The 27,983-nt window shown below is 39.3% G+C and overlaps 1 protein-coding gene across 2 annotated transcripts; it reads left to right on the top strand.

The window, feature by feature from the left end:
- The first annotated feature begins 1,618 nt into the window (after positions 1–1,618).
- creb3l1 (cAMP responsive element binding protein 3-like 1) lies at positions 1,619–27,121 on the top strand. Of its 2 annotated transcripts, XM_042062405.1 has the most exons (12): positions 1,619–1,932; positions 10,034–10,238; positions 13,748–13,914; positions 14,582–14,666; positions 16,319–16,476; positions 16,888–17,037; positions 17,358–17,416; positions 18,027–18,095; positions 20,231–20,330; positions 22,350–22,476; positions 23,768–24,020; positions 24,183–27,121. In XM_042062405.1, the coding sequence occupies exons 1-12, from the start codon at positions 1,831–1,833 to the stop codon at positions 24,217–24,219; spliced, it is 1,512 nt and encodes a 503-aa protein (XP_041918339.1). In that variant the 5' UTR covers positions 1,619–1,830; the 3' UTR covers positions 24,220–27,121. The 2 variants fall into 2 exon arrangements, with proteins under 2 accessions (XP_041918339.1, XP_041918340.1); XM_042062406.1 differs by lacking the exons at positions 1,619–1,932; positions 10,034–10,238 and adding an exon at positions 13,352–13,619.
- The last annotated feature ends 862 nt before the right edge of the window (positions 27,122–27,983 follow it).

Genomic DNA, 27,983 nt, shown 5'->3' with positions numbered 1-27,983 from the left:
AAATCTTGTGCAATAATAACACAGCCCTGTGACATGGCTGTGATTGTCAGTAGCCTACCGATGCATGCCATGGACCAGGCTGAGAGGTCTGCACTCGCTATTAAGGATAATGAGCTCACTTTACAAATAAAGAAGTGTCAAGTTCCAAAGTCCTGCTGTTTCTCAAAAGGGCTCATTTGTTAGTGGGGCAGTGGTATAGATACTAGCCAATTTAGGCTGAGGTTGAAGCCAGTCTTGTGCAATCCACAAGAGTCTTGCTGTCAGACATGAAAACAATGTCAAATTAGTGCTAGTGTGTTTGATACAAATCCACAAGACAATGACACAGATAAAGAAGTAAAGATGGGCATAGTGACATGTATTTCCAAAACTGGATAAGATATATATATTGTTTTACAACAGTAGAAGTTATCCTTCAAAAGAGAGCACTTGCTGTCTCCTCAAAACCTTTTTGTTAATTTTGTAGTTTTTGTTATGTAAACCAAGGTGTAATATTTAGTAACATAAACCTCATTAGCTTTTGATTATCAAATACCAAATAGATTTGACATGAGGAGTAAGATGGTTTTAATCAAATGTGTAAAATGAGATGAATAACAATCACCAAAACTTTTTTAAACTAAATTTATAGAGAAAACTTTTTCCCAAGAGACTTGGTAAGATTACATAATATGTGTGGTAGCCTACTCTGATTCTTTTGTGTGGCATTCCTGAGAAAACATCCTGACAAAAGTGAATTGATTGTATTGTTGAGCAGGTATCTATAAACTAGGGCACCATAGAAGAACTTCAAGTGACAAGGCCAACCATTTGAATGGTAACATTAGCTGAAGTTAGAAGAAAACTGGGAGCTGAAGTTGTGAAAAGGCCAGAGGTATGCAGGGTTATCTTCCCATATTGAATAGCCTCCTCAAGCACAGTAGAGAATAGCATGAATCTGGTGCTTCACTGAAATGCCTTTTAATCACAATGTTAGGTCGAAATAGGTTTCTGTATATTCTTTTGTAAACCAGGTAATGTCTTACCATAACATTTCTTAAGTGAGATTTTAGAATTAACATCTATCTCTCAATTAACATGACTGAATGAAAAATAGATCTTAAATGCAAGGATTTCCCTCATTTCAGAAATGTTTTACCTCATTTGTGTGATATTCCGAACTGCTGTTCATTCTGTTAGCTGTTAGAGTTTGTTGGAAAAAAACTTCTCATCTGAAAAATACTTGCCATGGAATTGATGGCTAAATTCTCCATTGATTAATGTTTTGTGTATATTTAGGGCCATCTGTATCAGTGGCTACACCTGGTATTGATAAACATTTAAGCTCATCCCAGCACTAAATAAAAAAAAATCCATTAGAACTCTGATGTTACCTGTTTAAAGACATGACTCTCTTTTCTTTATGTTCTTGATAGGTTACAGTGATATTGTAGCCTGACTGTATTCTAACTCAGGGTGTAGAATTGAGAGCAATACCACTTTAACTTTTGAAAGAGGTGGGAGGGATTTAAAACAAGGCAAAGTTGGTTGGGCGGTGTTAACATTAATATGAATGAGCTGTGCTGTCCCTTAGAGACAGGACCACCTGAATGTGACAGATTTTACAGAAACCAAGAGAGAACGCGTTGCCTAAAATTTCACCAAGATAGGCCTATTTATATGTATTTTCTTATCATTGCATGAACGAGTCCGTCGAGACCAATGGTTGATTAGCGACACCATCACATCGTCAGTTCCTTATCTGCAGTGATATTTGATCATTTCTTTTATTTATTTATTTTGTATTATACAGTTAGTCATATTCTGGTGAGATATCATTCCATTTTTGTTATGGACACCGTTTTGGACAATTTCACCTCGGACAAACTTTTCCCTAATTCCAACCTGTTGGACCTCGAAGATTTGAATGAAACAGATTTTCTTAGCAATGTGGTATGTTCCAACTTTACATTTTAACACCTTAATACATGTCTAAACGTGCTCCTAATTTCTGATAAGAAAATGTAGCCTATCTATTAATGTAGCCTATTTTGCATGTAACCGGCATATGCGTTGCCAGATGTGTAGCTCACCTGCGATGTTGCATACGAGTAATCTGCCTCATGCATGTAGCCTACACTTCTGAAGGAACGCACTAAGCCATAGCCTAGCCTACAGCTTACAAATATTTGTGAACTTTGTAAACGTGTCAAGCAGGACAGCTGTATCCATAACTGTCATGCGCCTTTCCCCCAAATCATTTGTGTCATAGTTTCGTTAAATCAGCATCTGTAAAGAAATGCCTTTGTGTATAAGAAGCATGTAGCTTCTATATTATCTGTAAATATCCCAACAGCTGTTTTCTACACGTCCTACTTAACCATACAAACCATTTAAGTGGGCGTGTGACGTTGTTCGCCATTGCACGCCTCCCGGACCTTCACTCATCCGGCTTCAGGGCGAGATCTGACATTTGACAGTAGCAGCTCTATTTGCCATTTAAGAAGTCACTTAAGCAACGGAGACTTCCAATACAGTCATTTATGTTCATCCCATGTTAAGTCACCTAAACAATACCTTAGCCTATATATAGGGTAGTCTGCTTTTTAATCTCTTTTGAATCGTATTCATCAGGCTGTTTCAGTGGTCTATAATTAAATCAGCACTTGGAAAATTAGACTTAGGCTACCAATGGGCTCCTGGGCACAGCTGCTGGTTAGTTAACTCCATGGAATCCATTAGACATTAGGCATACAGAATGATGTTTCCAGTGTGACTCAGTCATCCATGCATAGAGAGAACTTGCCACCCCAGACTGCTCCTCACTATCCAGCCTTCACCATTCTATTTCTTCACTGGATAGTAGCCTACTCTCCACTTCACCCAAATGCATGGTAGCCTGGTGTCCACCTTTCGAACTGGCTAAATGATCAGTTACAATTCCCTGACAGTAATTCCCTGGTTCAATTGCTGTACACTATTTTATTGTGTCCTTTGCTGCACAGTTTTAATAGTGTGGTTCTATGCTATGTCTCTCAACTTTTCATGGTTGTGTTATGAGAGAGAGAGAGAGAGAGAGAGAGAGAGAGAGAGAGAGAGAGAGAGAGAGAGATCTAGGGTAAAGGTATATGGTATCTAGCTAACTGTGAATTGGGGTCTGTCTGAGCCCTTTCCAAGGCCCTTTGTCTGCTTGGCCCCTCATTTTTTGAGAAGGGGGTAGAAGCAAAGTAAACGAAGCATCTGGGGTGAGGCCCCTCAGTGAAAGACGCTTTGTGCATTGGAGTGTGAGGCAGAATGGTTACCCATCTTGCAGTTTAAACTTGCGTTCAACAGGTCACATGACCTGGACCCGAATTACAGTTTCAGTTTGTTTGCCACCATTAAATGTATATTTTAGTTAGTTTTTATTGTAGCTAAAAATGTGTCACAAATCAGGTGTCACAAATCAGATAGGGTGTGAATGCTGCAACGACTTCGACTAAAAATCATTTTTTCTAGTATTGCTGTTGTTAATGTATGGAATTGCTTTTTGTTGTTACTGCCATTGGTGAAACGTTTTAATGAACATAAAATTAATAAAATATTAAAACTGCAGTTAGGCTGAAATAATTGGTTATATGTTTGCAAAGAATCACTAGCGCAATAGTCCAGTATTCTTCCCCAGACAGGTGAAATCAGGTGAAGACTGAAGACTGTGGAGTTGATAGCCTTGGTCTGCTCTTTAAGGTGACTGAACCAGACAGGGCTGAGTGAGAGGACACTGTTTATTGGAGTGACATTTCATGATGCTGAAGACAAGGCATATTTATTGGCTGTAGACCTCAAGAGGATTTTTTGCACCAATCTACCACATGTGCATCCATGACATTAACAAATGGTTCTAACATAAGCACTGGCCAGACCATTAGAACATTTCACTCCATTATTTCACTTAAAGTTATCTGTTTTAGGCATCACAAACTTTTGCATCTTTATTGCTGGTCAGGAGTAGGGATACAGACACAGGACATAGCACACACTAGGGAAGTCAAGAACACTCATACATCACACACACAGGGGTGGACACAGCCACACCAACATGAAGGGTCACACACGAGGTAGAACTAAAAAGGGAATCGCAACACTAAAACACGTACATAAACAGTAAATAAAGGCACAACCACATACAATAAACCCCCCAATGTTCTCCCAGAATCGCCAGTGTGAAGCGTTGTGGGAACCGTAGCACACAGTCCAGCCCACCGACGTTACAATACTTTGTGCTATGCAGGTGTGCTAGCATGCCTTAGCCTATCCCACAATGAGCTGGATTTTTGAGAGGCCAGTTAGTGACTGATTGGTGTCAGTGTTGAGAATGATGATAAAAGGATGTAAACCAGAATCTTTCTGCCTATACACCCATCCTCATTTACAAGTAATTCCTTTCTTTTGAATAGACTATTTTCAGGTGAACGCCCTTGTCTTTACCTAGTGTTTCCTCATGTTTCCTCCCACATTAACACAGGTTTGGCTGGAAACACTGTCTAAAGTCATTATTAATGACATTTCAACAAACCATTCACAAAAGAACAGACTAATAGACAACAAAAGTGAGTTAAAGGGAATCATATGCTGCATTACAAGCATGTGGGAGGATAGACAAGTGTGTCTACACCCATACGCCATACGTAACACCAATTTATTGATTGACATCTTGTAGATGTGTAGGCCTACATGAGCAAGAGAGAGAGAGAGAGAGAGAGAGAGAGAGAGAGAGAGAGAGAGATAGCTATGGGAATTTGTTTATTGGATTGGTCGTGTCACTTTATGGTTTATCAACTGTACCATGTTGCCTCTGAATTTGAAGTTCTTTTATTTATTTACGGCAGCTGTGAGTACACCTACAATCCCCGACGTGCTGAAGGCAACAGAATACCCCTGGCTGTGGCAACTTGGGGTCATACTGCTAACCTAATCTGACACAGGATAGGGAATGAAGTGGGTCTGTCTTTGAAAGCATGGGCAATACAACCAAGAAACGAGAACCTGCATTCCACTTCACCAGATTCCAACAGGGACTGCTGGCAGTGCTGCTGGCAACTTACTACTGATGCTGGAGCCGGTCCAGCAGAGCAGGCTGCAGCAGTATTATGTCATTTATGCGATGCATAGGCCAATATCTAAATGAGCCAGTTATTCAGTATTTTGTGTTATTTATCTAACGGAGCTACAGTTCCTCATAAATTTCTTTAATAAAGTTACTGACAAAGTTGTTCCTAATAAGTTCACATGTCAAGCCTTAGATGGTGGGCAATTCTGTCTAAGCTCAACTACAGTTAATATCATAGAGTCAATATCATGCATTAGTGTTAGCATTTATCAGAAGTCAACAGTTTTCCTCATAGCCTTGTGTGCAAACACCAGTGAGTTAATTCCCCATGCTTTCTGTTAAAGAAGCAGCAGCTTATAGCAGTTCACAATGTAAGATTTTAACTTACAGGAACTTGTGTGTACTAGGTGATCCTTTTAGTACACACCACAACCACCACCGCAACCACTACAACCACTACCGTAAAACAGCAGTACAGTTACAGACTCTGAAGGGGCTAAAAAGGGCCCAATAGGGTCTACACATGCACACCTGTCGTCTGGAACTGCAGCTGATGATATATTCTAAAGCAAGGCTGGGTCATGGGTGAAAAGATTATATTGGAGTTGTGAACTTTCAGGGCCTCCTAGTAAACAAATTCAACGTGTGTTTTTTCAGTTTTCAGCTGTCACAAAATGTCTTTAGCAGATAATCTTTCGTCTTTGTCTTTTTCTCAGCCATCTTTTGTCCATTACCTTAGATTCATCCCATTTTTCATGGCTCAAAAGTGGTCCTTTGGGGGATGGAAAACCAGCCTCAGTGACACACAGAAGCCTGTCTCCAGTGATTGTGGTTAGCCAACCTCTATAGCATGCTAAAGAAAGCATCTGAGCTGGAATTAAGAAACCAGGCTGCTCCACCCATGGACAGTGGGGGATGGGTGCTTGTTACCACAATGCTGTGGGGAGACTGCTTGCCCTGTATGTAGGAGGTGGGGTGGACGAGTCTGAAGGGAAGCGACAGGACACAGAACTGTACCCTCATGACCACAAGGCATTCAAAAGCTAGCTTTTGGTTTAAGGGAAAGGGTGACCCAGATGGATTTGGGATGTTCTGAAGCCTACTTGTCTTTGTAGCCGGTTTGGGTAATTATACAGAGTGCTACTGTCATGCCTCCTGCTGATTTATGGAGAGTGTTTGGGATGTACAGATACGTGATTCATACAACAGGTCCCACAATGCATGCCTGCAGACCAACTAAAGAAGGCAAAGAACCTTACCCAAAAATCCAAAAAGTAAAACATCATGGATGTTTCAAAACTGCTTGTGTTCCTTAATCACATAACTATTTATGAAATTTCTTCTTGTTAATGCAATAGATATTTGTATGTGTGTGTGTGGGCATGTGTGGACATAGTGGGACAGCTACTCTATATTGAAGCAATAGCTTTCTGTATGCACCTGTATTGTTGAGGGATTTGGTATGGACCATTACATTTGGATGCTAGTGAACCAAGGGGGTGTGCCCCAGACTCCCAGAAATCGTGTTAGCTACATGTGTCTGCATCTGGCCTATTGTTGGGCAGTACAACAATATGTGGCATGTGACTATTTGGGACAGGTGAAAATATCCATGCATTTGAACACATATTGGCTGACACTCTCACACCCCAGACCAATGTATAAGCAAGTAATCACTTTCTATTTAAATGAAAATGTCAGAGGCTTTTTGTCTATGTGCAATCTTTTTGTAACTATATTCTACTTTAACTCATCTCATATACTGTTAACACAAGTACACATGTCATTTGATTGTAGAAATTTATTATTTGGACACTTTTATTGCCACTGAAACGGACTATGCCACACAAATGTATTCAATTCTCTTTCCTTTTTGAATTTGCGCTCAAAATCATCATTGCATATTAGCGTCTCATCAGTGAAACAGTTCTGTTAATAGGTGTTCCGGTTTCTGACATCATGGTTTTATCTACTCATTAGTGTGTTTGCAATGCAACAAAGTCCCATTTTTAGCCATGCCGGCCCGCTCCATACTTACCTTGCACTCCTGCTCCTCTGCTGCTGCAGCCGGCTAATTTGCATGCTCTGTGCTGATTGGCCAGCATACAGCTGGATTGTTTGAATCAGCAAAAGGAATGCTGGGAGACATCTGGGCATGACAAAGCCTGAGGTGTCAAAAATATATCTGTTTGTTAGCAGTATAAAGTCAATGTTTCAAGTGTAACAAAATGTACATAATCAACTTCAAGTCCACAAGCCAAGTTGGGGTTAAGTAAGGATTTCTGGCTTTTGTCTCTATGTAAGGCATGTCTCACCACATGAACTACACATTTAAATATACAAATAGACACACAATTGTATTGCACTGCATTTTCATATTGATATTGCATGATTTCTTCGCAACATTACATATTTATGACAAGGAAAACTATCCATGGTAAACTATGCAGTTTTGGGGTTTGCCATTGAACTTTTGTTACACCACCACCAACAGGCCAGCCTATAAACAAACAAAAGCTTAACATTTTAGAGGCACAGCATAAAACATATTTTTAGATATAAGGGTAGACCACTAAATGTGATGTCACACACTGACTAATAGTCCTCAACTTTTGACATTTTAAAGATAAATATGTTTGTACACCCACAGTCTCACATTGAAATGTTTACAATTCACATGTATATGCATCCTTTTAAAATAAGTTTAAGTACTGTAATTACTCAAAGTGAGATATCCAGGAGGCTTTAAAGATAATGTGTATGGACTGTGTTCATGGTTGGAGAATCTTTGCCTCAAGAGTCCTATCTCAGACCTGCACCGCCTGTCTTAGGTGCTCTTGCATTGACACTAGCATTGTTGTATGTTAAAGGTGTTGAACCGGTGTGTCGGTCATCTTGTTTAACTATGTTTGTTATGATCCTTGAGGGAAAATGACTAAATGCAGATTTGGCTTCTTCTACAGATTCTTTCTGGCAGTGTTAGGGGGCAGTGCAAGGACAGAGGAGGAAGCTAGACACCAGAGCATTAGGGTATTGACATCAAATTTAGAGTAGCTGTGTGGTCTACTGCATATTGTTTGCCAAAGGAAAAAAGAGCTTTCCAGGCCCTTCTGTTGTCATGCGTGGGGGCAAGAGTGTAAATAAACTGTCACACCACCAAAAGTGAATAAGTCTCTATTTTTACCCCAATGGTAATATGACCCAGATCCAGAGAAAGTATGCATTTTTGAGGCCGTCTGAAGGCTATCCCAGTGCCACTGGGAAAAAGGGCCCTCTGTCTTCAGCTGAAATTCCACAGCTCCATCTCTGGGATTTTGAGGAGAAGGCCAGATGTGAAATTTCAGAGGTCTTGCATCAGCAGTCTTGCATCATCACTTAGTACTACAAAAAGGGCCCCTTAACCTGATAGGGTCTCTCTCAGTTTTACCAAGGCTTTCTACTTCCTTGAAGTTTTCTTTTTGTTCAAAAGGAAACAAACAATATGTTTTTTTAGTAATCAGAATACAAAAAGCAATCTATTCCTCATATTTTAGGCATTCTTAAAAAAGCTACTTAAAATGTGTGCACAATGAGACAATATTTTATTCTGCTGTCAGGTTTATAAACTGTTTCATTATAAACTTGAGAGTTGACTGTAAACAAGATACTTTACCAAAAAAGACACTGTCCTTTCACATTCATTTGAATTGTTACCAATGCGTGTAACAGATTGGCTTCACACATGCACACTGAGTAACAGGAATGCTTTATATGAATGAAGCAGGGAAGGATTATTTATGCTGTTGCTTATGCAGTGAAAATGATTAGCTGGCTGCTAATGGTGGCATATGTGTTGTGTCAAACAATTCTCAATGGTGTCATCCCAGGTGTTACTGGAATGGTAAGCTCCTTTGACCCCTTCCTGGGACCATCCAACTTGATTCTTCTATCTATAATTGCCACAGTGATTGGTAAAGGCACAGCTCTCCCCATGTATCATGGCAAGGATAATTAATCAATTGATTGTGATGGTTTTGTGATGATTGAATCCTAATACTTACTGTTAATGACCATAGCATTTACCATGGAAACACACAGCTGATATATAAAGGGGTTATGGCAGCCATATCCTGGTGCACATGTTTCCCTGTCCGGGCACCTGGCAGGTGCAGGATCTGGGTGTTAGAGCTGTTGCTTGCAGATTTGTGGATTCTCCATGTGCACAGCACTCCACAGCTGTGTATCTCCCACACCCCGCCTGTTTTAACAGGATGTAAACAGCAATGGGCTTTCATTGCACCACAGCCACTCCCCTCCTTAGCAAACACATCTGACGACGACATGTATTTAAGCTGTGGTGACACTCCTTCATGAGTAAAGTTTAAAGTGTATTTGATTACGTAGACCTGAGGTTAATCTTGTATTAGCATATTTGCATTGGCATGCTTTATAGAAAATACAATAACACGTTAGTGTTCTGCAGGAGATGTTAAGGTTTTATATTTATTTATCACCCCAGTAGACTTTTCCTTGTCTTGTTGTCAAGGGCTCGCTTAGTGGATTTATGCAAGTGTCAAATGTGATGCACTTTAAGAAGATTTAGAAGAAGAAGCTTACTATCAGTAAAATGCTATGCTTTAAAACTTAAAATTGAATAAATAATTAATTTGTATACACTTTTCTGGTCAGAGAAGTTTCTGTATGGTCCCAAAGGTTACCCGTGTTCAGCAGGCCTGTTCTATTCATAAAGTCTGATTTAATTCATATGAGATTTGAATTCTTAATTAGTTCCACTTTTTCATAAATACATAAAGTGTGCTACCATCTAGATGTGCACAACTTACTTGGCCTTATTTTGGCCTTATCTTTAAAAAAAAATTGAAAATGCTGAAAAAAATGTAGAAATGCTGCATGTTAGTTATTTTAATCATGAACTGTTTGAAGATTTACATTAAGTTGTTTGTGTGATCTCTGTGTGATCTTCAGCACTTCTCAGAGCAAATGGAGGACTTCTCAAATGATCTCTTCAGTAGTTTCTTTGATGACCACCTACTGGCAGAGAGGAATCCTCTCCTGGACATGGACTTGGACCCACCTAATCCTGCCATCCAGGCCGAGCACAGTTACTCTCTGAGTGGAGACTCAGCACCACAGAGCCCCTCTATGCCAATCAAAATGGATGAGGAAGCAGGTCAGATCCTGATTACAGCCTATGTAATATTCTGTCTTGTGTTTACAACTTGTTGGTTACTCATGATTTTACGTCTCTGCACTACACCTCTGAAACAGACAATGGCATGATAGGTGAGGACTAGAAACTACCAGTTGTGTACCTGACACTCTCATTCATGCCACTGGATATGTCTATCATCAAATAAGCTATCTACAAAAAAGGCATTTTCCATAGTACACATGCAATATAGTGTGGTATAAGTTGATTTTGTAAACCAAGAGGAACAGACACAGGTTCTCTCTTGCCTATATCATGCGTCTTTAGTGTACTTCACTTCCAAGCCCTATCTCCTTCAGTGCCTGTGCAGCGCAGAAATCGCAGCCTACTGAGCATGCTCCTAGCTCTGACCGCCCCAGGAGGAAGTAAGTCAGGGGATTTCAGGCAGTCAGCCAACATTCACATTCACTCACTCTCTCTCACTGCCTCACTCACTAACTTTCTCTCTCTCTCTCTCTCTCTCTCTCTCTCTCTCTCTCTCTCTCACTCACTCACTCACTCTCTCTCTCTCTCTCTCACACACACACACACACACACACACACACACACACACACACACACACACACACAAACTCACACATTCAAGCACATACTCACACATTCAAGCACATACTCACTTTGACAAGCCATGGGGCTCTTGCATCCCCTTGCAATGACTCCCAGCTGCTGATGTTTCTCTGTGCTCGGGGCCAAGATAAAAAGGAGCCATCAATAAAATGAAAAAGGAGAACAGCTTTCCAGTTCAGATGGAAAACAAACTGAAAATAAGCTCGCGGCAGGGCTGGTGGGTTGATCTTGGAAAAAAAAAGTACTGGCTCTTTTTGACCTGTTGCATCATCCTAAGTTTGACACAAGGCCAAAACCTCAACACTGCTACTAAGTTAAGACATTGCAGACATGATTCTCCACACCACCCCCTTCCTCCAAGGGTTCCCCAGAGTTAAAGTCCTGTCTTACATTAGGAGCCGGTTATAACTAGGACCAGACTTTACAGGATCTCCTGGTGCACTGAAGAGAGATCAGACTAGTTTCAACATGAAACCTGACTAATGAGCTCCACACCCCCACAACGGCCAGAACTATAACAGCTGAACCAGAGTTCCACTTACTTTAACTGCACTGCTAGTTAAAAAAGACAACTTCAAAGACACTCTTGACATTCACTGGGAACCGTATAGAGAATACAGACAAAGATTTTATGTAGCCTTGTCTGTGTACCTTGTCTGTTTGTCTGTACCTATGTAAAAACTTTAGAGCGTCTTTGAGTGTCTAGAAAAGTGCTATACAAATAAATGTATTATTATTTTTATTATTATTATTATTTATTATTATTATTATTATTATTATTATTATTATTATTATTATTATTATTATTATTAGATATGCATTTTTATCCATATTTGTGCTGCCTGAGCATTAAATGCATGACATTGGTGCACAATGCTTTACCATTTCCCACTTCATCAAGATAAAGTATCTGAAGAGGCACTCACCCATCTGATGCCATCCAAATTTTTGTTAAATAAAAGTATGAGCATCTCACCATTCTTGTTAATTTGGTTCAACATGGCAGTGCAATATTATGTCTAAACTACAGGACTAATTGAAAAATCTGATACACTCAGGGTGCCTGCAGGAATGAATGAATGCTATGGCACACATGCTATGGTACAGAAAATTATAAATAGCCTACTGTCATGAAGTTAATGGGGTACTACTGTGCAGAGTTTGGAAGATATGGTAGGCCAACTTGGTGTGAATACACACACAGGGGAAATTCTCTCTTGTTATTGAGGTGGCTTGATGGTACACTCGTACGGACGCACACCTGCAGGCGCACCTGGATACATTAGCCCTCAGGATTAGAAGTCAGTTTGTTAATATAAATCAAATAAACATATACATATGCACGCAATAATTTGCCTCATAGCCTCAATCTGTTCCTAGAGGATTTACGGTTGAAACATTCAAAACCAGCACAGACAAATACTTTGAAATGAAAATGGATTGGACTTTAGTGTAATGCTCTACAAAATGTCGACTTGAAGACATTTTTGTTGTTGTTTTCTGTGCCACTGGAAATGCGCACGTGTTTGTTTATGCAGTTGAAAGGGTCTATAAGCAACTAGTTTTTGTATATTTTTTACATTCATTTTGATATTATATATGTGAAGGACAGATAAACATGTCTTTCCCACTAGCTGATACTATAGCTATGTGTTTGCCCTGGAACATCATACTAAATGTAAGAAAAGCTTTCATGGCACAGCAATGGAACCCAAGAGGTGTCATTGCAATATTTTTTTTAAAATGTCAAGAGAATGTGCACAATTCAGCAAAGTAAAATGAGCATACAATTTACAGTTTTTTTCAATCGCTAAAAAGCGCTTACCCATACTTCAGATACTTTTTCCAAACTCTTAACACAGACTCACACCTACAAAACACAATTGGCCAAATGGATAATTTTCTTCTCAAAAACACATTTTGTTAAATATATACTAACTCTTCATTTCAAAACAGAACACATATTTCTCTGCACACACTAACTTTACCAAAACACTGGAAATCTGACTCAAAATGAAATTATAAAGTACACCAGGTTTCAAAATACTGGCTATTGTATTGGGATGTTGTGTGTTAACATTAGTAAATACTACAAAAACAATCCATAGTTTTGTTGGGAGGTATAGCTTGTCTGTTACTGTAAGAAAATGTAAGCATTGCGGAAATGTGTTCACTGACAGCAAATTGTGACATGACATGTGTGAATGGTATGGCCACAAAAGACCGATGCTGTGCTAATTGTGTTTAGAGTTTTGAAAATGTGACAACTGGTTAGAAACGCTTGTTAGCGACTGAAAAAAACTGTAGTAAAATGAGCACACACTTTAGTGAAACAAGTGCATATTCTCTTGATATACACAAAACATATCTTGCAATGACCCCTCCAGGATTCCGTACTACAGAGTGTCATGAACGTGTCATAAACAAGTCATAAATGTTTATGACATAACGCTTCTGTCATTAAGTGTCATTCGGTTTTTGTCATAACAAGTTAGGGTTAGGGTTAGGGTAAGGGTTAGAGTTAGGGTTAGGATTAGGGTCAGAGGTTAGGATTAGGGTTAGGGTTCACAGTGTCATGTCACTTTTATGTCGATACTGTCAAGTAAAGTGTTACTGTTAGTATTTTAGCAAGCCTTTTCTAATGTCTTTTAGACAGCTAGCTCGCCAAAACTCCTTATTGCTACTGGTATAAGGTTTCAAGAGGAAGTGTTCATTGCAGAGTTCTTTCAGTAACACACTGGCATAGCATATGTCTTACTATGACTACGTTTTTTGGTTAGTGGATTTCTCCCTTGTTTTGAGTGTGCATTTCCAGAAAATGTATTTTACTTTTATCAGCCATTATTTCAATACCTGTCTCACTGGGAAAGTTTTCTGAACATAAAATATGCTTCTTTTGACAGAATCAGAAGGAATGTGGTCCTTCAGCCAGGATCTGACGGCCATTTTGGTGAAACAGGAACCCAGTCTTTTGTCAGACCCTGCTCCAGCACCCACTCCTGCAGTCAGTGCTGCTCCTCAGCCTCTCAACCTGGCTCCCCCACCCCAGAGAAATGCCCCTGAGGATAAGGTGGGTCCTTGTCAGGACTTGTCTGACTAATTTCTGAATCACTGAAAAGCCAGGAACCAATCACAACCTCTTATCCGGCATGGGGCGGGTTTATATGAGATACAGACAAAGAAGTAGGGTTAGCAGTGCATTGAACACTACCAATGGCTGCACTGATAGTGTCAGTGTTAAACAACACACATGTGTATTGTTTTTGGAAGTGAGTTAACACCTGCATTTAATTTACAAGAAAGATGTGTTTTCTGTACTTCAGAAAATATTTGGTAATGTGACATAATTTTGGCAAACTTTGTTGTGTGAGCCACCTAAAGCTTCACTTGTCTCACTAAGCACTTAAGGTATATATCTAGTCATAAGGCTCAGTGGACATATGTGTATAATGGTCATCTGCACTGTTTGGTCCGCAATTCAATGTGTGGCTTAATACATTGCAACAATTGAGCTCTTAATGTTTTCGCAATATTCATCAGTCATCAGTCATCAGCCCTGTTTACTGTTGCAATTGAATTGGATTGATACAAACATCCCCTCCATATTCTAAGCATTTTGTATAGTAATATATGTGGATTTGTTCCAAAAATGTTTTCAGCAAGATATTTAGAAGCTTACAGAATTAGAGCCACAATATATTTGCATATTTCTTGATGACTTTTCCATCTGGTTTCAGGAATCAAAAGGCATGAAATGCAATCAAGTGCCTACAATCAAAGCTGAACCCAGAGAGGTCAATCAGTTTCTCAGTGTCCCAACAGGTGGGTTTTTATTAACTATGCCATTATGTTAGAATCATGTACAGAAACCACTATTTAATCCATCTCCACATAAACACAGACACAGCATGCAAAAGTGCATAATGCTTCTTTAGTATTTACCCCAGCAAGCTGCAGCCATTTCAGAGCTTGCCCAATTTACTGTGCGTTGAACACAGGTGCTCCTCTCCACCAAGCTGAGATAACACGTTGTGTCATCATGGCTTATTCCCTCCCTCTCCATTACTTTAGAATGCTATTAGCATCCTGATTGTGGAGGAGTGTGCGTCACTGTGGCTGCGTCACTTGTACCAGTGATCCTGATGGAACATGTAAACAATAACTCGATGTTTAAGCACTGTGTCGTCCCCCTGAATAATACTGCACTGCATGTCTGAGTAGTATCTATTCAGTCAACTGTATCCAGTTAAATGGGCACAACCTCAAAAGACAGAGTTCAAATGTGGCATATTATTGGTTTGTGTTTTGTATTACTTTTTATCAGTGTACGGGTTTAATTTAGATCACTGTAGTTCTGATTTGAACAATATGTATTTTCCAGTTTTTTGAAAACTCTACATTACCAGAAAACTCTACATTACCTGCATGTTGATAGAACATGAACGGTAGTCATTAGTGGTAATGACTGCTATCTGACATTGTCAAATGGGCTAATGTGTGGGTAATGTCTGGATGGCACTAGCAGGTTTCCTCCCATGGTGCCCTCTGCAGTAGCATGGCTCAAGAGGACTTGAAAGAGTGAAACTAGAATGTTTCCATATTATGCAGCCTCACATTACAGACCTACATCAGAGAAGACACCTGACCAAGCACCAGATGGTGAAGTGGGGTAGTGGTCTTGGGCCAGTGTGAATTATGGGAAGAACTGACCAGACACTCCCAAAATGGCTGCACCTGCATGACTGATCTAAGTGCTCAGTAGTCAGACACACTTTTAAGAGGTCAGAGGGCCAGGAGCAGCACAGGACTTTAGCTCCTGTATATTCCCATCCCGCTTGGCACATCAAAAATCACTCCTGCCAGTTATGTGTCTAGTCAAAAGCTTGATAAACTAATGAAATGTCTACTTGTGTCTGCATTGTATCTGGCTCTTGTTAGAACGTGCCTTCCCCTCAACCCCCATTCTCTGTGTTTGGTCCTAGGCTTCCTTTTCCAGTAAAAACAGAATTAAAACTTGCTTGTGTTTACTCTGGATGCTAGTCAAACTAAACATATTGGCCATTCCAGAAGCAGTCTGAGTGGGTGGTAGGTGTTTGCACGGGGGGAAGTCTGCCTGGTCTCCTCACATTCTGTTTTTTAGGCTCTCTGTTCACTGGAATTGAACCATCTCTCTATTTCACCTGGCATAGTCCTGAAAGCCATTTTCCATTTTAATTATGATAAAGACCTTGGCAAAGAGTAGTATTTTATGAGGTCTACATTTCCACCATATAAAAACAATGAAGTCCACTCAGCCCAGTGCATTGGAATATGATGAGGCCATGAATGATGACTGATGACAGCCATGTGTCTTTGCCGACCTTCAAACTCATTAAGGTTGTGCATAACCATGACTTGAATAGAAAACCATTAGTAGTTTTCTTGGCTGATTAGCATTAATTCTGTTTCACTTTCAACCTTGCAAATCCTGACAGATGAGCACCTGCAGCTGCCGCCCACCCCTCCTAGCAGTCATAGCAGTGATAGTGACGGCTCCCAGAGCCCCCACTCTCTGCCCCCATCCAGCCCTGCACGCCTGCAGGCCCGCACCTCTGCAGCCATCTCCACCTCACCCCTTCTCACTGCACCTCATGTAAGTTTGTGTGCCTCCACAATATAGCTTCTTTCTCAGTGCTGACTCTCATCCCAAGCGTTTTCCACAGACAACTCCTTGATGACTTCTGGCTGCACCTTAGATGGTTTCCTATTGGCTCCTAGCCCTTTCCTCAGCAGGCCTTACTCCAGGGGCCTCTTGCTCAGTTGAGCAGGCCATAGCAAGCTGCTGAGCAGCTGGGCTGTCCTAGGGCAAATTCCTGGTCCAACTCTTTCCTCCTGGGCCTGTGAATGTGTGTAGGAAATGTGTGCCCAGGGTACCTCTTGAGCATTGTAGAATTATTACACATACAGTATATATGATAATGGATAATGATCATTTATATGGTTATCTTCAACTAGATTATTAGCTATTCTCCAAAGTCATTCGATTTCGTTTTTTCATTTGCAGAAACTGCAGGGCACTTCTGGTCCACTCATGCTAACAGAGGAGGAGAAACGTACCCTGATTGCAGAGGGCTATCCTGTGCCCAACAAGCTACCCCTCACTAAGACTGAAGAGAAGGCACTTAAAAGGGTCCGTCGCAAGATAAAAAACAAGGTATGAAGAAATGAACTTCCCTGCTTTTACGTTTAAAAGAGCCGCTATAGTTAAAACGGCATAGTACAGTATTTGAGATTTGGTAGTTCAATACTTTGACCATGTGTATTTAATAAGTGGGAAAATATAAATCATTTTTATTATTTCTGAGATGACTATGCAATCTTGTTATACAAACCTCATAACAAAAATCTGAAAACCCAAATCTCCCAAACAAAAATCTATTACCAAAATAGAAAATGCGAATATAACTTAATTGGTAAAAAAAAGGGTCAGTGCAGTGGTGACATAACCAGTTGTTCTTTTTCTCTTGAATGTAGATTTCAGCTCAGGAAAGTCGCAGAAAGAAGAAGGAGTATGTGGAGTGCCTGGAGAAAAAGTATGTTGGGGATTTTCTTTCTCCTAAATTTGTATATTTATCCCAATGCTGTTGCAGTGTATCAGTTGTATTTGCACTCTTGACCTTCCCATAATAATACAATTCTCCACTTCTATGCCTATATCTTTGTTCAATCAGGATCACTGTTTTGCTCTACAAATCTCCCTATCCTTAGCCTCACTCATAGTTCTACTACTGACATCCAAATGTTTTACCCCACTTTTGTTATTGTTCTCAGTCAAATGCCAATGGCTTTTGTCCATCTCCATGCAGTCGCACAGGCCATATGACTCATACAAATTTGAATAATTCACTGGGACTCAAGGTCTTTGCAGAACATTTCTGCTTTGTACTGGGGAAAAGGGGTTTTGCAAATTACATACAGACTCCACTAGCTTTAAGGTCTCAGTTTAAGGGCCTCATATCTTTTAGTGACACAATGCATATGACTATAATGGTAATGTTAAAGTATGATTGCCTAACAATTATTTATTCATCTTTCCATACATTTTTACACACACACTTTTAACACATTTGTATCATTATTTGGTGGAATTATGTGCCATTATTTGAATGAGTCATGGCTAATAATATAAATTCCTCTCCCCAGAGTGGAAACATATACTTCAGAGAATAATGAGCTGTGGAAGAAAGTGGAGACCCTAGAGACTGCAAATAGGTGAGGCATTCTTGTACAAACTTTTGTTTCAGTAATTAATCTACGTAGTTCTAGGAAGTTCTAGGAAGTGCAATGTAATTATACTGTCATATATCAGAAGTACAAACAATGCTTGCGTATTAAGCCGTGAATTCTAGCTCTGTATTCCAAAGGGAAAAGGTTATACACTTGCCCTCTATTTGGCAAAGCCTGTACGATTTACATGGGAAATTCTAGGGGCATTTCTCCAACGTCCCTGAACTCACCACACTATACTGTCTTACAATGGAAGATGGACCTGTTGTCAGGTTACAGCAAATAAGATCATATGCTTGCTATCCACTGATTCCCTATAACGTGGGTTGCCCTTTGGGGGTGATGATTTGGAAATTGCTGTTCAGCTCACTGAGAGTACAAGACATTCTAAATCTTCAGTGGGGATTAGAACAGAAAAGGTCTGTAAAGTTTCAAAGACTGTTCAAAACCAATTTTGTCCCAATTATGAGTGACAAAAATGATTCATACACACACAAACCTAACATGTTTTCCTGAAAACACTGAGGGCCATGTCAAATAAAAGCTATCAACACAAAGCCCATACCATATTATACAATTATGGCAGAGCTGGGCTAGCAAAAGAGCACAGTAATCCTGCCACCCTCTCATTAACAAGATGGTTTACTTGCATTGAACACACAGTGGGGTGTCATGTCTCCCCTTAATTGTGGTGTAAAATAAAAGATGGCCTCTGAGGAGCTGGCTCCAGGCTGCTGCTTAATGACTGGACCTCTGGCAGAGCTCACAGGCCCCCTAGGAGAACAAGCCTCTCTGACTCAGCTACTTAAGTTCAAAGAAGAGCATGCCCAGAACAGAACATGTGGAGGGGATTCTCTTTGCAAAAGCAGAAGTTGCTGTCAAAGCAGACGAAAATGCTGATTATTTTAGAGGTCTGTAGGAAGTTATTGTTTAAATGTTTGTTTTTTTTGTGATGCAGATAATTATGTTGGTATTGGCAGTGTAGAGCAGTGGAGATGTGTGAGAATAATTCTAGTAGCCCACCGATTAAGTAACTACGGCACAATAAATTCAAACTAGACATGTTGTTTCAATTCAGAGTTTACCTTAGTCAAACATCTTGACAGTAATTCAGTTAGTATGTGCTTTGACAAATTATTAGTAGCATTTACTTACAGGCAGACAAGTGAATAGGTTGTTCAAAATGTAGTTTGCTAGGAACAGATATGAATTCTGTAATGTGAAGGGTATCATATTCACACTTTCAAGGGTATTATATTTACATAGTTTGATAGCCATATTCTGATAGCTGAATTTGTACAGGCAAAATGTGTAGAGTTCATATTGCAAACAGCTCTTTATGCACAGTCAGTTTCATGACTCCTGAAGAAAAGGGGCTTGTTGAAAGTCACACTCCATACAACCAGTAGTACATCCCCCGTTTGAACTATCGGAAGGCTCCCCCTACTGGTCTATAAAGGTTCTGTGGTCCAGGTGTAATTATGGAATACACATTAAATGTTGTTTATTAGATACAGTAATTGCCATAACACATTTGTAAAACAAATGGGCAAATTTGTATGAAATATACAATATGCAAAGGTTTAAGTTGAGATGACCTCAGTGCTCACATGAGAGAGCACATCTTTGTGTCTTCATAAGTGCCTCTGGCTGTCAGTACAGTCATCACTGCCACTGCTAAGAATATTTCACTTGAGATTGAACCCACCCTCAGGGTCAGATGTGAATACTCTCCATTTGATGCATTTTTTTTCTCACTCTGTGGCTGCTGTTCAGGGATGGAGGAATGGGGCTGTGTGGGAGGATGAATTACCAGAGGTTACTGTGCAACTTACATAGTCATACAGAACTTGTACTTTGTGGTTTTGACACAGAGGCCCTGAAACCTAGTTTAGAAATACAGTGCAGCTTATGTAACATCATGCCTGATCCTTCAGTCGACTATCCTTATATGATCTCTTTTTAAAAACATGGGGTCAATACAGAGACAGTTCATGGGGTGTAGATATGCAAACAGATTTTCATCAAAAAATCCACACCAAAGGTTTATTTGAAGCTGGTATATGACCTACTAATTTAGTGAATAATACTTAGTTTATAATGTTTTCTTACCACTGCAGATCTCTACTTCAACAGCTACAGAAACTCCAGGCTCTTGTATCAGGCAAAGTGCCTCGGTCCTGCAGGATGGCCTCTACACAAACAGGAACTTGTCTGATGGTGAGCAATTAAAATTCCCAAATAAAACTTTCAGAGGGGTAAATGAATGAGAGATTCAAAAAATACTGTATGTCTCCTGGAAGTAAAGCACATCCAAAGGCCTGCAGCAAAATAGTGAATCTGAATGTGTTGATTATGTGTGGACTGTACAAAGGTGTCCAAAAGGCTTTTCAGCAATATCGTTTTTTTTAGCTCCCCAATTAAAGTTTTATGTACCCTTCAGAAAAATAGCTAGAACAGGAAAAATATTGTCCAAGACACAGGGCTGTATTTTGGGCACCAGCGCATGGCGTAAAGTTCGTTTTCCACCCACGCAAAGTTTAATTCGGTATTTTGCACGTTTATTTTTTAAACATTGCACCCAGGGGTGTGGCAATTAACAACCTAGAGAGGGGCCTGGCGCGTTGTCTAAAAATCGCTATCATACACCAACTAAACCTGGTCAGAAGTCAATGGCGAGTTGTTCATATGCTATTTTAAGAGCGCATGTCAACAGTCATATTGGCAGGTGCACGCACCATCCGTCTATCATTCATGAACGCACACCAGCGCAAGTCCATGCAAAGCATTACACATTGCACGATTACAATGGGAAACATAATTAGAATAAAGATATCACGAAACACTGTACATCTCATGATGAATAGTTATTCATCATCATTTGCAAATTGGTAATGACGGTTAAAAGTGATTAGGGGAGAGGTGAGAGACACGTATGGAGCACAGCTGAAGACGCACTGTCACGAGATATAAGCAACTCCTCTGCAGGATAAATGTTGTTTTATTCAGTCATTTGAGCAACATTAGGGTAAGTGTTGCTTTTTCCAGCCTATGTTTTCGGTGGTAACCCATTGTCAGTCAATAGTGAAAGTAACTGAACTGTCTTGTCGCTGACTGACTCCTTGGTGAAGTTAGTTTCACTTTGCCAATGAGTTCAAATAATAGACGAGTGCAAATGCGTGAAGGCTATGCTAGGTTTTAGTAAAGCATGGTTTAAGAATGACTATTCCATACGGTCTCGCAAGCAGCCTCCTTCAAATGCGCCGTTGAATGCCAAAATACCGATGCATTTATTTGACATATCGCGCTTTGCGCCATTAAAGGGAATGACAGATGTCATTCTCATTGGTTTAAAATGATGTTACGCCCCAAACACACCCATATGACTGAATTAAAGACCTAGGAACACCTTGTTACGCCATGCGCTCCACTTTTGATAACGAAACCCCTCCCAATGTGAACTGGACGTCCTACTTAATTTAAATTAAATTAAACTAAATAATAGACTTTTGACGAGTGACGATGCACTTTAGAATGTCATGATAGGGCCCACAGTGTCATAGAAACATGTGCGCTATAGGTGCCATACACACCCTATCTGTTTCACCACAGCCCCTAACAGAAAATAGTTCCAACGTCCCTGATGATGTCAGTGTCCCTTTGTAGCCCCTCTTGGTCCTCTGCATGAGCAGGGTTGGGGAGTGAACTAGCCCTTTTACTTGTAACATTATAATTAAAAAATTGAAAATCCAATGCAATAATCCATTACATTTACGGGCAAATATATGAAATTAAATTAACTAATCAAAATGTTGCTGAATAGTCTTTTCAATAAAAACAAATATATATATCTTTTTTATATAATTTCTCTGTTTAGAAAAGCTCCATGGCAATATATACACGCTCAAATTGAGGGATGTTTTTGATTGGTTCTCCAGTTTAAATTTGCTCAGCCTCTTGTCTGCCAGTCAAAAAGTGTTTGAACGTATTCAAATTAATGTAAAGTTACATTACTTTAATGGATATAGTTACCTAACTTATTACTGTTAACTAATAATCTGTAGCCTTGACATTTCAAAAGTAATCTTCCCAACCCTGTGCATGAGACCTGAGAAGCTGTAGCTCTAAGCCGATCAACTGTAACCTTGATAGGGACGTGCTAATTTCAGATTAGCTCTGAGGGCTAGCCTCTGCCCACAGCCAACACCCTGCTCACAGAGTCTGGTTCTCTCTGACCAGGTGGTGGCGCTGTGCTTTGTCCTTGTGCTGGGTTCACTTGTACCATGTCTGCCTGAGCTCTCTACTACGTCGCACATGGTGAAGTCCTCACCTCTCCCCTCGGCTGACGTCTACACCACCAGCCAGGGTATGTCTGCCCTTCCACCCTGTCGTTTCATATCCCACTATCCTTGTATGCCAAATTGATGTGATAGAAATGAATCCCACTCTGCAGATATCGTGATTGGTGATCCATTCACACTGTTCATACCTTGGGTTAAAACACAACTACCATTCATATACATTCACGTATAAATTCTCTGCAGAGGTAGATGTAGACAGACAGGGGCTAGGTTTTGTGCAGGGCTCTTTAGTCAGGGTTAATTGATGACTTGAAATTATGATGCTGTTTTTAAACTTGTAAATTTATTTTTAAATTTGTCACAATCTAATGAATGGATTTCTTTGACAATACGTTTCTGTCATCTGACAACAAAATACTGTTCAGTGTCCAGTTTCTGCCAGAAGACAAACAGGGTATCTTAGGGCTAAATTAAGTGTGGTGATTTCAAACCGGAGGTCCAAATCTTAAGTAAGAGTTTGTGCATCCACACATATAATAAACACAAAGATCCAAAGATTTCATAGCATTATCTTTTACTTTCCCATGCCTGTATGACAACACTATACGCTATGTGTCAACTTATCAGAGTAGCTATTTAGTGTGGACACTATCAACTTTGCCCTAAAGTGTTCAAATGTGCTGGTAAAGACATAATAGTGTTGTCCACTGACAGGTATTCAGTTACTTAAGGTTGGAGCATCCTGTCCTTTGATGTTGTTCGGACATCTGGTATATTATATTGTTGGTATATTATATATCTTGAAACATTAAAAGTAAACCCCCTTTATTACCCAGTAATGGTGAAGTCAACTCATTCCTGAATTATCAGAGACAATGTTAAAATAATTGTTTTATTATGAACAGATGCCTGTATCACCCATCCTATAAACAATAATTATTATACTGAAAGGGAAAATACCACTGTGTTGTGGCTGAATGTTGTACATTTGGTTGTCTCACTTTAAATAGTTGCATGTCATTTTGAGGAATAATGGCACCATCACTAAATAAAATATTGATTAGAATAGTCATGTCTATGTATGATTGCAGTCCAATCAATCCTATCATTATTTTCACTAACATAACCTAGCACAGACCCTGAGAACACCAGCTCAAAAATTCAACTGCAGCAGCTTTTTTTATTCTTTATTTTATATTAAGGTATAACTAGGTATAACAGTATCCATTTGCAGGGCCACTTGCTGTATGAGGAATTATATTTTGTTGGTAATGTCATTATAACACAGCGCTGAATCAAATCTTGACCAAAACGTTTTTACACATTGTAGTGTTGTGCGTTTGTGTGTTTGTGCAGTCCGTTCCCGCAGCCTCCTCCTCTACGACGAGAGCTCAGCGCTGGAGGACAGCCATGGCAGCTTCCTGAGAGTAGAGGCAGGGGATGGATGGGAAGGGGCGCCCCTTGACTACACAGTGGACCAGCCAAAGCAGGTGGGCCATGCCACACATGAAACCAAAAAGTATCTGAGCAAAGCCCACTCAGACCCAGTGGCCTATGATAACAGGACCGGCGCCCCATTCCTCCACAAACAGGAACAGTACCATAAAAGGTGAGAGGACCAGAGGCAAGTAACAAAAACAGTCAAGTGATTGTGTTCCCTCTTCTTATACAGTTTAGACACTGTTGCTGTCAGGTACTGACAGATTATCTGAATGAACTGGTTGCATTGACTGGCTGATTTATCGTATCCTCTTTTGCCTACCTCACTTAGAGAGCCGAACCCTGAAGGTGGAGCAGAATACTTCTGACAGTTTGAGCAGAGCTGCCATGGACACCTCCTCTAGTAGGTGCCCACCAGAGCTTGAAGACACTTCAATCTGCCATATTACGTGTCTCCAAGCTCTTTTACCCACTCTTTAAGTAACCCACTGGCACCGTCCCCAGAAGTCCATCCCAAAACAAACCCACGACGATTATAAAAAATAATAAGTGAGAGGAGGAAACATCAACAGCTCCAAAGACATGGGATCAAACAAAATTGTGCACAGATTCAGTTATAGGACCTTCTAAAATATGGAACATAATGTTCTATTCAGACCAATGGATTGGCCCCAGCTCATGTGCCTGAATCCAAGAGAGGGCAAACAGCAAATTAGAGTGACATTTGAAGTGTTCCCTAGTATCTCTGTGTTGTTGTTTTCAAACTTTAAAAAGAGCTAGATTTGGGAGTAGCATAGACAGTAAATTAAGTACAAGAATGAAAAAGTACTAGTTCCCCTATTATGAGTGTTTGTCTTTTTCAATTGCCATATGACTGAAACTCAGAGTGTGTATTTTTGCAAAGATATTTTAATTTCTTCTGTTTTAAAACGCTGGCACTATGTTTGGGTATAGTTTAATTAATCTATACTATATTATGGTTGGACATTTACACTATATTGCAGTCTTTGAGATATTATGTTTCTCAAATCCTTCATTTCAGCTGCATAAACATATACTACAATAGACGTTTTGGTTTAAATGACTATTTGCACTTATTTCATGCCTGCATGGGAAAATTTTGGATTCCAGTTCATTTAAGTGCCTTCAGTCTCCTTGGTGAAATCATTTTAATATTATATTCCTCAAACACCTGTTTTTTTATTTTTATTTTTATTTTACCAATTTCTTTAAAATTATCAGAGGTATTTTTGGGAAGTATAGCATCTGTAAAATATGTAAGTATTGTCAGCATCAAAAATGGCATATTTATCTTATGCAACAAAAAAAGTGAAGCAATTATCTAAGTTCTATCAATACATTCAGTGGTGTAATGTCATAACTGTTAAGCAGTCAAAGGTATTTTTATGGAAAATATAATACTTGTAATATATATGTAAGTATTGTCTGCATCACAAAAGTGCATATTTATTTTATGCAATGAAAAAAAAGTATTGTGTGTTTTATATCTATGAAAATAATATTATCATGTTTTAATACTTAAGTTGAATTTTCATTTCTGTAAGAAAATAATTTGTGTATAAGCATTAGAAACAAAGGAACAGGGACAATCAACTGTAAAAAATGTAAGAATTATTTGATAACAAGAAATTGCATTCCTTAGGACTCATAAGACCATACTCGCAAGTGAATTGAGTCTAGCCAGATCACATAAAGACTGCCATTTGCCAATCAAGTAAATTGTCTCAATTTACAGTCATTTAGTGTGACACTGATTAAATGATTCTCTTCATACAACAGCTACAGTATTTGTGTGCTACAATCTAAGGACATTGACCTCTCCCAGTTGATGTAGCAAGATAACAATTCCCAATTCTTTCACAAAGTAAACAACCAGTACTACTATTTGAAATTATTTTTATAGTAATAGTGTTTGCCTAAATTATGACCCTATAATTCCCCAGTTTTTTGTGTCTTTTCCTTCATCATTCATCTACATGTTGGTACATGTATCTCACCCAGAAGCTTTGACAGATTCAAAACTTTTCAGGGATAACCATATTTTTGAAAATGACACATAAATCTTCTTGTTGACAAAAGTCCTTGACAAACACTTTATGGAGTGCTTCAAAGCATATACGTAATTAATAGTTTCCATAGTTATGTATATTTTTGAAATGTATTTTGATTATTTTTATGGTATTTAAATATGAATTCTGATTACCCAGGTTGCCTATGAATTTTGAAGGAGGATTTGTTCTCCTGCTCACTTATGCCTGTAATTTACCACAGTGACCAAAAGCAAAGCACTGTACTGAGCAAAAATTATGTTTTTGTTTCCTTTCAGTTGCACAAAGACGTATAACAACATAGTTATGTTATGGATTAGAAATGAAATTGTCATAAATGTCAGAAAAGTACTTGGCTATACTAAATGAAATGATACTATTTGTCAAATTTCTGTGCGATTGTACGATACCATTTCCTGATTGTATGTGTGTATGAGTTTCACTATATGGTATCGTCAATAGTGTTGAACACTGTCCATGATGACTTCTGCGCAAGCTTACCAGGGGAAAGCATAACCTAAAATCTTTGAAAAAAAGTGTATGTTCTCACTATTGTTTTCCCATTTTCCTTGCATCTTAAATGCACAGTCCATGATTCTGGTAAAAGGTTGTTGATAATTACACTTTCCATTATTCTCAGGAACAATGGAAGGTGTAATTTATCTAATGTACACAATATTGCTGGAACACTGTTATGGCTCGATCAGAGCCATATGGAACATATACATAGAGGACTTTGAGGAGCAAGTACATTGGTTTAGAATTATGGACTGTGCCCTTAATGATGTTTTATTCAAATGTTGTAAAACAACTAACTTGCCCAGCCACAGTGACAAAGTAAAGATCTTAAACTTGTATGCCAAATGATAGTGATACACCAAATTTAAACCTTTTGTGTCTACGTAAACCTTTTTTCCAAGACATTCCACAGCAATTTTCATTACATTACATTTGTGTTACCCTCTGTACATATGTGCAAGTGAAGTCTTTACTGTAAATACTGAGAATGTATTTTTGTATTTGTAATGTATTGATGTATTTTGGTATTCATTTGGCATCTTTGGAGAGCAGCCTGTGTCTCAGTTCTTTCGTACCATTGCTGTTAAAAGTGCATGAATTTCTGTTGTGACCATTCTCATTATATTTCTGTCTCCTGTCCTGTAGATTTAGACTAAAGCAATATAAAAAATGCAGAAGCAAACAGTCTCTCGTGTTCATTTGCGCATAAAATGAATTATGTATTTGATTTGGGGGAGGGGGGGGTCAAATACATCCCACATTCTGCCAAAACCAGCAAAAGCAACGAGTACTAGTCAATCAGAAGTAGGAGAGGGCTGAAGAAGCAGCAGAGACTAGAGAAACTTTGAAATGGGGATATATTTTTGAGGCAGAAAGGAGGCAGCAAATTTACTAGAAATGAGCAAGCAAAGATAATATCTTTCCAAAGTTTATCCCAAGTGTGTAAGTGTTCTCTTTCTGACTCAAAAAATGCAGGCAGATTTGTGATTGTGCAGACTGAATCACACCATAGCACTCTACATCCTCTTCATATCTGATGCAGAGTGCAAACAGATTCCTCCTGAGCTTTTCAGCATAATTGAAGATGTGTTTTGCTGCCACTGGATGTCAGTCTTTCCACAAGATACGTTCCCCAAACCACAAGGATATTTATTGTTATGCATATTGGCCAACATATACACATAACTCGGTACAGAAAAATATTTTAGGCGATGTCAGTGTCAGAGGCATATTTCTGTAATATATTGTGTTGGATTGACCTGGACATAATCTCACATGTGTGGACTGAAGATAAACCAGCATGTTGAGTATGTTGGTACAGGTCAGTGTCCAACCAAAACATTAGCAGCACTACATCACTGTCAACATGCTCTTTCAAGGCTCTGTGATACAAAAGCCCACTATAAGGTCCAGTGCAATTATCAGACTAAATTTGTCCAAGAATGTTCAAGTTGAATGACTCAGACAGCAGCATACTGTACAGCAGGCTATATATGCCAGGTAAAAGATCACTAATAGGCTTGATCCAGTTTACTTATAATAGC

Source organism: Alosa sapidissima, chromosome 14 (genome assembly GCF_018492685.1).
Source record: "Alosa sapidissima isolate fAloSap1 chromosome 14, fAloSap1.pri, whole genome shotgun sequence".
Classification (NCBI taxonomy): Eukaryota; Metazoa; Chordata; class Actinopteri; order Clupeiformes; family Clupeidae; genus Alosa; species Alosa sapidissima.
The sequence above is the reverse complement of the archived record's forward strand: the minus strand, read 5'-3'. Positions and strand labels throughout refer to the sequence as shown.

Coding starts and splice junctions, on each gene's coding strand:
- creb3l1 (XM_042062405.1), top strand. CDS start 1,831: ATGGACACCGTTTTGGACAATTTCACCTCGGACAAACTTTTCCCTAAT. Junction 1,933..10,033: donor CAGATTTTCTTAGCAATGTG/GTATGTTCCAAC, acceptor TGTGATCTTCAG/CACTTCTCAGAGCAAATGGA. Junction 16,477..16,887: donor CCCTTCTCACTGCACCTCAT/GTAAGTTTGTGT, acceptor TTTCATTTGCAG/AAACTGCAGGGCACTTCTGG.